The sequence below is a fragment of the Gossypium hirsutum genome, chromosome D04, assembly GCF_007990345.1.
Source record: "Gossypium hirsutum isolate 1008001.06 chromosome D04, Gossypium_hirsutum_v2.1, whole genome shotgun sequence".
Taxonomy (NCBI): domain Eukaryota; kingdom Viridiplantae; phylum Streptophyta; class Magnoliopsida; order Malvales; family Malvaceae; genus Gossypium; species Gossypium hirsutum.
In genome coordinates this window covers 13,157,124-13,171,422 of record NC_053440.1, presented here as the reverse complement: position 1 = coordinate 13,171,422, position 14,299 = coordinate 13,157,124, and the positions used below count along the sequence as shown (strand labels likewise).

At 34.6% G+C, this 14,299-nt stretch overlaps 2 protein-coding genes across 6 annotated transcripts; one reads left to right on the top strand and one right to left on the bottom strand.

Annotated features, from left to right (window-relative positions):
- Positions 1–1,097: 1,097 nt before the first annotated feature.
- Positions 1,098–5,596, top strand: LOC107955169 (translation initiation factor IF-2). 5 transcript variants are annotated; one of them, XM_016890896.2, is made up of 5 exons: positions 1,098–1,618; positions 1,702–1,825; positions 3,018–3,132; positions 3,760–4,788; positions 5,050–5,596. In XM_016890896.2, the coding sequence occupies exons 1-5, from the start codon at positions 1,423–1,425 to the stop codon at positions 5,305–5,307; spliced, it is 1,722 nt and encodes a 573-aa protein (XP_016746385.2). In that variant the 5' UTR covers positions 1,098–1,422; the 3' UTR covers positions 5,308–5,596. The 5 variants fall into 5 exon arrangements, with proteins under 5 accessions (XP_016746385.2, XP_040947941.1, XP_040947942.1 ...); XM_041092007.1 differs by having other exon boundaries at positions 1,127–1,618; positions 1,741–1,825; XM_041092008.1 differs by lacking the exon at positions 1,702–1,825 and having other exon boundaries at positions 1,127–1,618; positions 2,990–3,132.
- A 3,620-nt stretch (positions 5,597–9,216) lies between these two features.
- On the bottom strand, positions 9,217–12,414 carry LOC107955167 (clathrin light chain 2). Its single transcript, XM_016890895.2, has 3 exons — positions 11,781–12,414; positions 10,452–10,605; positions 9,217–9,871 (listed from the first exon to the last, which is right to left on the bottom strand). Exons 1-3 carry the CDS (start codon positions 12,080–12,082, stop codon positions 9,509–9,511), a joined length of 819 nt encoding a protein of 272 aa, XP_016746384.1. The 5' UTR covers positions 12,083–12,414; the 3' UTR covers positions 9,217–9,508.
- Positions 12,415–14,299: the final 1,885 nt, after the last annotated feature.

Here is a 14,299-nt window from a genome sequence, read left to right as displayed (position 1 = left end):
AAAACGCACATTGATTTGCCCACTTTAATCTTCCACTTCCGCATCATATCACTTGTAGGCTCTGCCACTAGTTACGTGATTTCGCTTCCATTCACCACCTCCTACAGGTTTTGGCCTTGCAAGTATAACGTCATACATGTTGACCAAGATTTGTAGTTTTGATTATTGAGTTTCTTAACTCCACCTATGACATGAAGGTCACTCATTTTACCAAGAGGAAACACATCAAACGATACAGAAACCTAGCTTGGATACCAGGATGTAGAACACGCAACAAATAACATAAGAAAACAATAAAAATAAAGGAAGTTGAACTAAACTGATCGATAATTTCTGAAACCAACTAAATGCCTTATATAGGCTTACATCCTATGACAAACCATTAACCTTAAAACTAGAGACGTATCCCATGACAAGCTACTATCCTTAAAACTAGAGATATCCCATGACAAACCATTATGCTAGAAAACAAGAACAACTGATTAAATTAAACATTGATTAAAGGCTCAATTAATAAACCAACAGAAAACAATTAACTAGACCGATAGACCAAACATAAACAACACAAACATTGCTAGTGATGTTGCTTTAACATTCAGCTAAAGTTGAAACGAGCTATGGTTTAATTTTGAAAATATATATGTATTCTTTTTATTCCCAAAATTGGAATCGCAAGATTTAGTGTATAGATTCAACCTCCAAAAATCGACGGTGAGAATGGTTTCCAACCAAATCAAAACAACTTCAAAACTAAGCTACAAGTGGCTCCAATGGCACGTGAACCAGAATAGATGAATCGCTTCCTCATTATTTCACTCAACTATTTAAACAAGTCTTAAGGGCTAGCAAACTGAAAGAATCAAGTAGCTTTCATTTCATTTTTTTTGTTTTTTCGATTGTGACTTTTTAACTTAAAAATAAAAAATGGCAACAAAATCCGAATCAAAATTACGTTAATCCTGTATTGGTAGGTAAAATGGATCGCCTGAGGCCCAAGGAAATCTATCAACATGGGCATAAGATAAGAACGAAGATGGTGAATAAAACAATACGGACATAAATACAAAAAATAAATTAAAGGAAAATATAATTAAAAACAGAGGGCATTATTGTGATTATTCCATCCACCTAAAAGCAAAAATCTCAAAAAACGTAGGCTTTAAGTGAGAGAAAGAGAAGGAGGAGAGCTGAAGATTACAGTTGTTCCGTCATTTAAGATTTCTTTTGCTCTTCCTATTTCACCCTTCCCTCCTTCCTCTTATTTACACTCCTCACCACTCTCCGCCATTGTCGTTTCGCCATTTCCAGCTCCCAAGCTTCACCTAACACTTTTTGGACGCGCTGCGTTTAGAGCTGAGAAAGAAGAAGCACAAGATAAGGCTTATTTTGATCCGCGAGGAGTAAAATCTGAGGAGGTGAAAGATGAATCGGAGCTTTAGGGCTCAGCAAGAAACGGCAATGCAAGCGGCGGTGTTGAAACAACGGCAACAATTAAGAGCTTCGATGATGAAAGAGAAAGAAGAAGAGCTTGCATTGTTTCTCGAGATGCGAAAACGTGAGAAAGAACAGAGTGATCTTCTTCTTAATCACTCCTATGAGGACTTCGACGCTCCATTAGGTGAAGTTTCTAAAATTTCTTCAACTTTTCTAGGGCTCTTTTTCTTTTTAATTTTAATTTTTGGTAATTTCTTGAAACTGTAGGATCTAAACCTGGAACTTCATCGATATTTAATCTTTCAGCATCAACAGCGACTCCGCCGAGAAAAGCGGCTGCCGCTGCCGATGATTTTCTTAATTCTGATGGTGATAAAAATGATTATGACTGGTAACTTGTTTGTTTATTCTTTTAATTTAATTTAATTTAATTTAAGGTATTGTTTGGCTGAAACCAAACTGCAAAAAGGCGCCTTTCGATCTAGAAGTGAATAAAAATTCTGAAGGATTAAAATTGTAAAATCTTTACTATTTTTTAGATGCGGAGCAATTATATTGGAATTAGCTTTCAGTTTAGATATTTCTTTATCTTTAATTTTAATATTGATATTGATTTATTTTAGCTTTTAGGAAATAAGAAGTATAAAGAATAAATTACCAAAAGGCAGAAGCATTGGCAACAACCAAACAGAGCCTTGATTTTATAAATCATATTCATGCTTAGCTTAGTTTTGTTATCAGTTATTGGTAGGTTTTCGTATAATTTACTTAATCTTGTCCAATGTATTTTTAAGGCAATAGGAAGAAAAAGGAAAAAAACAAGTAAGAAGGGTTATAATTATTGGTGGCATGTTTAATTGATTAAGTTAATAATTTGATGGTTGTGATGGGCACTTTTAAAATGTGCCCTGGGGTCGCTAGTGGCAACTAGAGCATTTATTTTTTCTAAACTTCAGTTGGCCATTTTGAAATATAATATTAGTGATGATTTGTTATGGTTTCTTTTGATGAATCGATTGCAGTCTTTGTTTTGGGGATTCAAACTTCAGTTTCCTACTTTTTAGTTGAGTTGAATTATTTTTCATTTTTAGAAACTTGATTCCATTTGTTTCTCATGGTTCTATGTTCTTTTCTGGTCCAGTCTGATCAGATTAAGATGTCATGTTTTGCGAATCCTATTAAGTTCCTTTTATATGTTGCCTTCTCTAAAAGAAGTTAGAACTTTGAAATTTTGTAGATTTAGCTGCCACTTTGTGGGCAAATCTAGGTTAGTTGCCTTAAAATATTTAAGTTCCAGATTTTCAAACAAGCCGAATGTTCAAACTCAAGAGAAAATGTTTAGATGACAAATTTGTAGATTATGCTTGTAATTAGGTTCCAATGCTTTGATATAAATAGAGAAAGGGTCCCAAGACAAGGACTGAATTCGGAACTTCTTCTCTAATTGGGGCTGAAAGATGTGTTAAGGTCTTTCGCTTGCTTCAGCTTTGCACTAATCCTTTCTTTTTCCTACGTGAATGTAACTAAGTTAAATTATTTTCTTTTAATATGACAGAATTAACAGGAAATCTCTTCCATGTCAGGCTTTTAACACCTCCTGGTACTCCTCTTTTTCCTTCCTTGGAGATGGAGTCACAGAAGACTGTAATGAGTCAGATTGGTACTCCTAAGGCTCGTCCAACTGCCCTGAAATCTAGAGTATGAAAAATTTTCTTAATGCTATGATATGGATTGCATGCCTTTTGAGAAATTTGGATTTTTCAATTACATGATATTGCTGTTTCTGGAAGTAGAAAGGCATCCCGTCACACATTTATTAAATGAATCTGATCTCCTTTTTGACATTGTTTTGATAAAATCTTAGCTCTGTTGTAACCATTCCACCGTGAAATTTGATTATTTCCTGCCATGATTTTAGATTAGTCTATGGTAAAAAATCAGCAAAGCTGTAAAGGCTCACTTTTGTATCTACGTTAAAAACCTTCTTTTAAACTTTGAACCAACAAAGATGACTGCCTGATATCTTGGAACTGAATATATTTTGCTTTGCTTATTACTGACTCGCCATTACATGAATTACTACTTTTTTGCATCTTAGTTGGAGTAACTATCATTATTGCCCAAATTCAAAAAGTATTTTGAAGTTTTAAAATCTGTGTACCTGTTAAGATATTATGGATGACCCAAGTTTCCAGAAAGATTTTTGTATTAAATCCATAAAAGGCTATTTTCATAGTTTTGTTATGTTTTTCTGACCTTTAGGTGTTCTGATGATTGGGTTCATGAACTTATTTGGGTATTGATTTTTGTTCATTGAGTTTATAGCTAGCAAATCCCCAGCCTGAGTCTGCTGCTAGAGGCAACTTAGCACTGAATCAACCGGCTCTATCACCTGGATTGAATTCTACAGGGATTCAGAGGCCATCATCATCAGGGGGTCCAGGTTCAAGACCTGCAACACCCACTGGACGACCTACATTGACTGGATCTAAACCTACGAGATCATCAACACCAACATCTCGGGCCACGTTACAGTCGACTAAACCCTCTATTTCTGCATCCAAGCCTGCAACAAAACCTTTAACTTCGTCAACTAAGCCCATGATTTCTGCAGCCAAGGCTCCATCTCCTGCAACTAAGCCCACAGTTTCTGCAAGATCCTCCACACCAACAAGGTCCACAGCTAGGGCTTCTACACCAACTGCAAGACCTTCTATACCTTCATCCAAACCTGCATCAAGAGCAGCTACACCAACTCGTCGACCATCAACTCCATCAAGTACTAATATATCTGCCCCTCCAATTAAATCATCTTCTTCAGTTACAAAGCCAACTACTGCAGCATCCAGAAGTTCTGTACCATCACGTGGTGCCTCACCGACTGTAGCATCTAGACCATGGAAGCCTTCTGAGATGCCTGGTTTCTCACTTGATGCTCCACCAAATTTAAGAACAACACTACCTGATAGACCACTTTCGGCCACCAGAGGTAGGCCTGGAGCGCCAAGTGCTCGATCTTCTTCTGTTGAACCAGGTGCCATTGGTAGACCGAGACGACAGTCATGCTCTCCTTCAAGAGGACGTCTCCCTAATGGTGCTATGCTGCATTTAAGTGGTGGCTCTGTTCCTGCAGTAAGTCGTGGCTATTCCAAAGCTAGTGACAATGTGAGTCCTGTTGTTATTGGAACAAAAATGGTTGAGAGAGTGATAAACATGCGGAAATTGGCACCACCCAAGCAAGATGATAAAAATTCTCCTCAGCGTAACTCCTCTGGGAAGTCTGCTTCACCAGACAGTACAGGCTTTGGAAGAACACTTTCAAAGAAATCACTGGATATGGCTATAAGGCATATGGTAACTATCTCCTAAAATTTTGTGGCATTATCTTTTATACTTATCAAAATAGGATCAAATAAATGAGAGTAAAACAATCTAAATATGTTATTGTCAAGGTATCCCAAAAAGTCATGTTTATAGGAGGATGCCATGGGTATCCTCGTATGTTCACGCTTGTCAGAAGTTTTGGGTTTTCATGGGTCAATACACTAGGAATTTGAAGGTTGGGGGGGGGGGGAATAAGTTAATTCTCTCTGATTTGAATATTGTCTTGAGCAGGATATAAGGCGAAGCATTCCTGGAAATTTACGGCCGTTGATGACAAATATTCCAGCATCATCTATGTACAGTGTGAGATCGGGTCATACACGAAGCAGAACAATTAGTGTCTTGGATTCCCCTCTTGCTACAAGCAGTAATGGTAGTTCAGAGCTTAGTGTGAATAATAATGGCCATTGTTTTGATGGGAGCGAAGTAGAAGATGATATCGGCAGCGAGAGAGTTGGTCGATCCCCTAGCCGTGTCCATGCCAGGTGATGGTCAGTGTGTACAACCATGAGAAATACCCATACATATTGTTTAAAATTCTACAAGATTTAACATTTGGAGGACGAAGGACGTATCGAGATCATTATTCTAATATCCATGTAAAGCTAATTAGATTTGTTTACTGCTGTGTAATTCACCATCTTTTGTATTATTAGGTAAAACCAGGTGGATGGTAAAACATGTTTCTTCCCCAAATTCTACACGGTGAGTTGTTGTGAAACTAGCTGCTTTGAAATGGTGAAAAAGCTTTGTCAATTGAAAACTAGAGTTCAGCGTATCAACCTTGATTCTTTTTTCCCAATTGGAATGAATTTGTTTTTGACATAAAATCTGCTCAATTTTTATGTCTTTTCTATCAATAGTCTGGATTTGGAATTTTCTTTCCCAAAGTCATGGAATATGACAGGTCGAACCGGCAAAGTAATCTGTCCAATCAGGTGAGTATATAATAACTAAAAAAAATTTGAATAGGTTAAAAATTGGTTTCTCGAGAGGACAGGTTTTTGGGTTTTTACAAAAATATTATAAAAAAATAAAAAATAATTAAAATGTTATAACTTTTTTTTTATTTACTAAAATATATCAAAAAAACAAAAAAAAACTTGACACCAGCTTGATCAGGCCAATTAAATTGGCGGCACCAAAGGTGCCAAGTAAATTAGTGGCACCAATGGTGCTAAAGTCATTGGCGCACCATGGTGCCAAAGGAAAAAAAGTGTGTAATTGTTTTTTAAGTCATCTTTATTTATTATTTTCTTTTTATTCTCTTTCAACTCAATTAAAAAGAAAATAATAAATAAGGAGGGCTTAGAAGGTAATTAAACACATTTCAATTTTAGTGCGCAAGCAGTAGCAATTCTCTTTCAAAATTTAAAATGATAAATTTGCATGTCAGGTCCTTGAAACTGCAGATGGTCACTTAATTAGAATTCTCTCATTTAATAACTCTATTTTAATTTAAAAAAATATTAAGTACTTAATATTTTTTTAAACTTAATATTTTTTTAAATTAAAATAGAGTTATTAAATGAGAATAGTTTATTAAATTAAAATAGAGTTATTAAATAAAAAAAGAGTTAAAGGAGAATAAAAAGAAAATAATAAATAAGGACTTAGAAAGTAATTACACACTTTTTTTCCTTTGGCTCCATGGTGCTGCCAATGACTTTGGCACCATTGGTGCCACCAATTTAATTTGCACCTTTGGTGCCGCCAATTTAATTGGCCTGATCAGGCTGGTGTCAGGTTTTTTTTTTGTTTTTTTATATATTTTGGTAAATAAAAATATATATTTTTTGGTAAATAAAAAAAAAGTTATAACATTTTAGTTATTTTTTATTTTTTTTATAATATTTTTGTAAAAAACCTCAAGTTTTTATTTGATGTATATATTTGTAATTAATGAAGTATCTCACCATTATACCAAATGCATTTATGTTTGCACGTTAAAAGATAAAAGAAAAAAGAAAAAAAAAACAAAGTTTTGATACAATCTTAAGGGTGTGTGTGTACATATTACTTCGAAAGTGGAGTGGAATTCAGAAGGACCTAATTTAGAACACTGTCCTCCATTAATGTATCACAACAGTAACTTGGATTTTGATTTTGATTCAAGTAATAGATTCACAATCACATAACCAAATCCTTAATGAGAAAGTTGTTTGAGAAGCTGTTGTTGTGTCAACAAAAGGTTGAAATCTGATTGATAACTTGTAGCATGTGAGGAGGCTCTTTCAGATTCCCCAATTTGCAAGATATTGCAAAGGCTTTTTCAGCTGTATTATTGAATTGCAAGACTCTTCAGAATTCAGAAAGAAGCATCCCAACTTGGTCTGGAAAGTGACTTCCACACAAAACTATCATGTAAGAGAATATTTCTGAGTCTGCTATACTCTAACAGCTGGACCACATCTAACCACCCATCTTTTGTTTTTGCAGTTTTTATCCCCACCCCACTTTTATGTTAATATATTTCAACTTTTCCCTGCCCCCAATCTTATTTTATACTCCGACTTTGATTTTAGTAAATATAGAGGGATCAAAGGATTTTATTTGAACTTGTCTACCCAACTTCGAAAATTCTAATAACAAGCCTAATTTATCTCACTCAAAACTTGATTTTCTTTTCAAAAATCCGTCTTTATAAAATCGGAGTGGATAAGATTCCAATGGGTTTGGAGGTCTTTGAACTTTAAGATGTCTTCAGCTGAAATCTACAACAGAAATGTTTGGTGGATTCCTTCCTATGTAAACAAACGAATTCTTTGACGATGCATGGTGGATACCCTTAGATTTAGACCAATATGTGCCTAGTTTCAAAACCTTATATTACGTGTATTAATTAATTATGTTTTTATTTTGGGTAAATTACAGGTCACTTTAAAACAGTGTTGTTCCTATTTCGACCATTCTAATTTTTTTAGTAAATTTAGTCACTCTAATTAAGATAATTGTTCAAATTAATCACAGCGTAAAACTTCCATTAATCCACTGAGAGATTGTTGATGTGGCACGTTAGCCCATTAAGTGATTGATATGTGATTCTTTTTTTTTTTTACTAAAATTTGGTACCTTTATATAATTAATCCAAAACATTTGTTTTTTGTTTGTTTGTTTGTTTATTTGTTTGTTTGTAAATTAAGAACGTCCTCATGATCATCATCAATCCCAGACTCTTGCTCCAGAGAGAAACTGTTGCTGGAACCGGTTGTCTCCCCCGGAAAGTATGGACGTGCACGTAGCAAACGTTGTACTCATTTATGTGGGATCATTTCTGGTGCATCAGCTATCCCACTTTTGGTGGGATACTTGGGAACCCATCATTAGCATCCTTCCCTTTTATCTCCAAAAGCATCTGCTTCGAGCTCCACACCGTAAAACTTGCAATATTGGTTTCTAGGAATAAAAGTCAATCAAGATTAGAGTTGCAGTCTACCAATTATCATATGACAATACGCACTTAGGTTCAACAATTAGCTTAACCTTCTTCTCTTCCCTTTTCACTGTTACGATTGCTTTTGTCAATGCTGGAAAAAGATGACCTGCAAAGAACAGAAAACATGTCGAAAACTTCCATTTATAAGAAGTTTAATATCTCTTCCCAACTGCCATGAAAGTCCAACATTCAATTAAAATTACCATCTTTCACATAAAACTCATTCTTTGGGGGTTTTTGCAACGAAGTGCCATTGACAAGCGGTTTGCTCTTTCGAGTACCACGTTTGCTATGCGCACGTCCACACTTTTCGTGCGCGGCAACAGTTTCTCCCTGGAGCAAGAGCTGTTATCTTCGAGGACCAAACTGAATTGGATGTCTGGAATTGATTATCACTGAGGATTGGTGGTTCTTAATTTACAAATAAACTAAAAAAATATTTTGGACTAATTATATAGAGGTCCTTGGCTTTAGGAAAATGTAAAAGAATTGTTATTTGTCAATCACTTAATGAGTTAATGTGTCACATCAACAATACATTAATAGATTAATAAATTTTTTATATAATAATCAATTCGAACAATAATCTTAATTAGAATTAACTAAATTAACAAAAGAAAATTTAAAATCACCAAAATAAGAATAATGCTATTTTTTAGAATAATATGATTTTTAGTCAATTGTATTTCTAATTACTAAATATTCTTCTTTACCAAAAGAAAAATGTTTATATAATTGTTGACGTATTTTTAACATGTTCATTTTGTGTTGTATTTTTATTTTTATTCTCTCTGAAATTGTCAGGCCCGAAAAAATCTGGCACAACAAACAAATTCTATGATTCAAAATTGGGACCTTATTTCAGGCAGAGACAGTTTATTGTTGAATCTGACAAATTTTCATATATATATATAGATATAAAAAGAGAATATGATCTTCCATATACACTAAAAAAGAAAAACTAAGAAAACAATTAAGCACGTTCATTCCAAACATATACTCGCATCAGATATATCCGAATTTGAGTAAAATAGCGGCGTACATTATTACTACATTCCATCTAAATGACAAAGTTTCGTGCATAGACAAACTCTTAATTTATAACCTCATGAAACCAACTATGTACCCTACTACTGCTAAGGATGACAACCAGCTAAACATCAGTCTACCCACAAGATATAGTCTTATAGATACTTCTTTTTTTTCTTTTTTTCTTTTTTATTACAGAAGCTGATAAGTTAAAATAAAAACTATCTAAGCAGCTACTACAGCTTCAGGGGTGCTTGTGACTGGAAGAGCAGCTGGGACAGAAGAAGTATTACCAGTTTTTGCATCTTGATCTTTTGCAGCAGCAGCTGCAGGTGGTGGCGGCGGAGAGTGCTTCAGGTGAGAAGGTGTGTTGTGCTTTAGTTTCACGAGTATCTGTCTCATCCTCGAACGGTCAGTAGGTTTCCCGGGCTTAGGACCTTGGACAACAACAATGGAAGGCTTCTTCTCCTTCTCCTTTTTTCCCCTTTTCTCTATGGTTGGCACTTCATTAGGAATGAGCTCCGCGATTGCTTTCCAGTAATGCTTATCAGCTTCGGCATGGAATTTCTCATGATTGGCTACAAATATCTGACACAGAATACAAGTTATAGTGCATTATATATGGCATTGGCACATTGCTCTGTATCTAAGATGTTAGTAAACGAAACATAAGCAAATTTTATGAGAATGTTATTCTATAACCCAACAAACCAAGTTAATTCAGTAAAATGAATTTCCAGATTAAAGATGTGACATAATGGGCCAAGAATGTCGTAGTTTCAATCACTTTACATCTACAAATGACTTACCGGTTCCTACTTTATAAGGCGATAAGTAAAGTGACACCAATCCTCCGTCCAGTAGGAGTATTGAGTTTTCAGTCACTGAAGAGATAAGAAAATGTTTCCATCCCAGAGCATATTACCAGCTCAATGTTCAATCATAGACAATGAACATCATGATAATATCAACATCAGCAGTTAAATACCGACTAAAGAATGCATGCCGCATTTAGCACCTAACAGTTCATGCACGATTAGAAGTTGGAACAAGAAAAAAAAATACCTTCTTTTTTCAGTTCTGTTTTGTTTTGGGCAAGTTACAAACTTCTCTAAAAATGTAAAAATATTAGCATACAGCTTCAACAACAACAAAAAAAAAAGGATACCTTCTCTTTGTCTCTGTTATTGGCCTTGTTATTTTCACAGGTCACCTCCCTTTTCTTATAAAACTCAACTTTGTATTGATCAGCTTCCTCAATTATTTGGCTCAATAACTCCTTCTCCCTCTTCTCCTTCTCCTCCAACCGAATTGCATTCTCCCTATGCAATAACAACAGTCATATTTCCCACGTTTAGCACCATTGAAACCTATAAAATTAGCAACAGCTTTCACATTTTCATTATTTACTTATTTATCTTTTTGGTATAAATGAGACTGTAGCCTGTGATAAGGGAAAGGCTTGCTCTCTGTTGCCATCCTTGCTTGACACCCATGCCTGAGGTATATCCGGAGGTATAGAGGTAGAACCTCCAAGGGTCTCATAACACATGGAAAAAAAATTAAGATATATATGTTGGATACATATCTGTACCCAACACTTACATGGCATTCGGACTCCGAAACGGCTTGGTGCACCGCTTAGGGTGGGTACACCAACCAACTAAGCTAAGCCACTACAAAATTTACTCAAAAGAAATGTATAAATTATTAAAGGAAATACAAAAAAGGGAAAAAAAAAATCCAGATATTCTCTTGATTCAATCTTTTTTCTTTTATAAGATGACCAAAGTTCACAAGTGATAAAAAAGTAAACGCACAACCAATCCTGTCCTAAAATATTTTAGCTCTCCGTTTTTTCCAAACTAGCCAGAGTATACTCTAGATTTGTGCTCTTAGGATGCAGATACCGTCCAATAATGGCTTGAGTGTCCAATTGACAGGAAACTGCTTTTTTCCAATGATACCACCAATTAGCTTATCTTTAGTTTTAAAAATGCCAGCTTGGAGGGAAATTACTAGCGCTACAACTCCATTTTCATGCCGAAATCTAACTTCATATTTTGACCCAATTCTTCTATCCGAATTTCTTATATGGTGCACCCATGCTAGTACCTCATTCCTTCTCTTTGATTCAATCTCTTAAAAGAATAAATCCAAAGAGAAGTAAAATCCTACAACTCTACTTCTAATCCCAGAAATTAGCACTAAATTCTTAGATTTCCCTACTTAAACCCTAATATGGCTTAACCAAACTTATTTAAAACTTTTCACAAAATTCAGTTCTTTTACACCCTAATATGACTTAACCAAACATATTCAAAATCTTCATAAAGATAAAAAATTCACTAAATCTAGATCTTTTGCACATTTCCAAAATACCTAAGTGCCATATTCATAACTTCAATTCCTAACTCTTTAACTTCCCCAAACTCTATACTTTAATATAAGACAAAATTATTCAAAAAAACATGAAATTTTTTTAATGGATCATAACCTTCTCCATTCCCTGAGAGCAACACCTTCCTCAGGCTCCATCTCCGCCGGCGGAGGCAAAACCGGGCCGTCCGATCCGCCAAAATCTTGGCCAAAACCCACCCCATTTGTGTATGAATCTGATGCAAACACATCATCACTGGAGCCCTTGGCATGATCCGAGTGGTCGGCGAAAGAGTCGAATTGCTGAGAAGGGTCGTATCCGGCGTAGCCGGCACCGTCTTCTTCCTGGTGTGGAACAGAGTCAAAAGAGTCTAAGGAGTCGTCGGCGAGTTGAGTGAAAGAGTCAGGGAAGGTTGACATTTTTCTTCTAAGCAAGGTCTTGTACGGAGACGACAAAGGGTTGATGAAAACAAGCTATGGAAATTGAATCGAAGTCAATCGCTGTCGCAATGGAAGGCACAAATGAAAAGACGATAACTCTCAAGGGATGTTAATGGGTTTGGTAAAATGAACCAATTGTTTGGGTTTGATGGAGGTGAGTTTTTGGGCCATTAAAACTCTGCAGAATTTCGTTCCGTATGGATCACTTTTCGTAGTTAGTTGTCCCCTGGAATGATGCAATCTTTAATGTCATAGTTCCAAATAAGAAAGAGGTTAAGACATTGAGATCATGCCCTTTCGGCTTACATTTCAACCCTTCCCACCACTTCAATCAGATTATTTTATTTATTCAATTTTTTTGTTTAATTATGATATTAGTCCCTATAACTTATGAATTTAGTTTTTATATTTTGATTTAGTTATCGTATTTATCGAATTTTAAAATTTATATCCTTAAGATGGTTGTTAAATTTAGGGATAAATACCAAAACTATACATGAACCATGATTTAATGTGCAATTGTATACATGAATTTTGATTTTATGTAATTTTATGCATGAAATTTTGATTTGATCCAATTCTTGTAAATTATTAACACAATTATTGATATAACATCATTTTATGTTTATATATTGCAATTATATTTATCCAATATAAAAATAAATTGATGTATTTATTTCTTTAAATGTGTATGATTAAATCAAAATTAAAGTTTCAAGTATACATTTGAACTACAATTAGAGTTTCACGTGTATAATTGCAGCAAATAAAGTTTATGTTTACAATTGCACATTAAATCAAAGTTCATGTATACTTTTTGAGATTTATCCCTTAAATTTATTAAGTATTTTTATTTTCAAAATCTTATGTAATAAAAATATTAGCACATGTCTAATTAGAGGTGTTCATGGGTTGGGCCGGGTTCGGGCCAGGCCCAAAAAAATTTCAGCCTGTGTCCTAGGCTCGGGCCCAGCTCGGCCCAAAAATGGGCCTGAAATTTTGTCCAGGCCCGGCCCGGGAAAAATTTCTAAGCCCGAGCCCGGCCTGGCCCGGCCATTTTTTTAATAAACACTAAAAATTTATTTTAAAAATAAAAAAGTATTTTAAAAATATTTTAAAATTAAAAAAATAAAAATATATATTTATTATATTCGGGCCGGGTGGGTCGGGCTCGGGCCAAAAAAGTGGTGCCCGAGGCCCGACCCGTTTTCTAAACGGGCCTCTTTTTTACCCAAACCCATATTTTGGGCCTATATTTTTACCCGAACCCTCCCATATTTCAGGCCGGCCGTCGGGCCGGGCAACAGCTCTATGTCTAATGCCATGTCAACTTGCTATTTTCATATATTACTCACAAAAAAGCAAGTTAATAGATTTAATGGTTGTTATTTGCATCAAGATTAAAATTTTAAAATTGAAAAAGCACAGGGACTAAGAATGACTAAATTAAAGAACGTCGATTAAATCTACAATTTTATGTGAGATACAAGAGTAATAACAAAAATTAACAAAAAAAAATTAATTGCTAATAGACTTAAATTTTAAAATTACAAAAGTGTAAGGGCTCAAAATCAATCCAATAAAAAAAATAAAAAACTAAAATTGATCAAATTAAAGCACACCAACTAAATATACAACTTAAGTATAATACAAAAATTAATAATAATTTTTTTGAAAATAAACAAGTTTTTTTTTTTAATTTTGTTTTTCGTTTTTTCTTTTTTTTAATCTCTAACAAGCACACCGCTTGAAAATTAGTGTGCAACTGTTTTTTTTTCTTGAATAAATTAGTGTGCAAATTTTTTGTTTTTGTTTAACATGTATTCATTATAAGGAGAGAAAAGAACAAGAAAAATAAAATTTTTTTATTGGGGGATTTGTTTTTTATTTGTACAACTTGTGTTTTTTTTTTTTTTAGAAATTGTTGGATTTTTATTATTAAAAACAAAGCTCATAACAGAGAGTCCAAAATACAGATTGGTCAAAATCAACAGACCAGCCCTAACCGAGCAAAAGAAATGAGATTGTTCTAGAAAAATAGAATGCATCAGCAGCATTAAAGATTAGCACGACTCCTGAGGTAACAAAATATCTCCTGATTTCGCACAGCTTTCACATCCTTCAACCCTTCCACTTTCTTAAGTCAATAACAAATAAAAAGAGGGGGATTTGCCTTCCTTCCTTTAATTTTCTTTT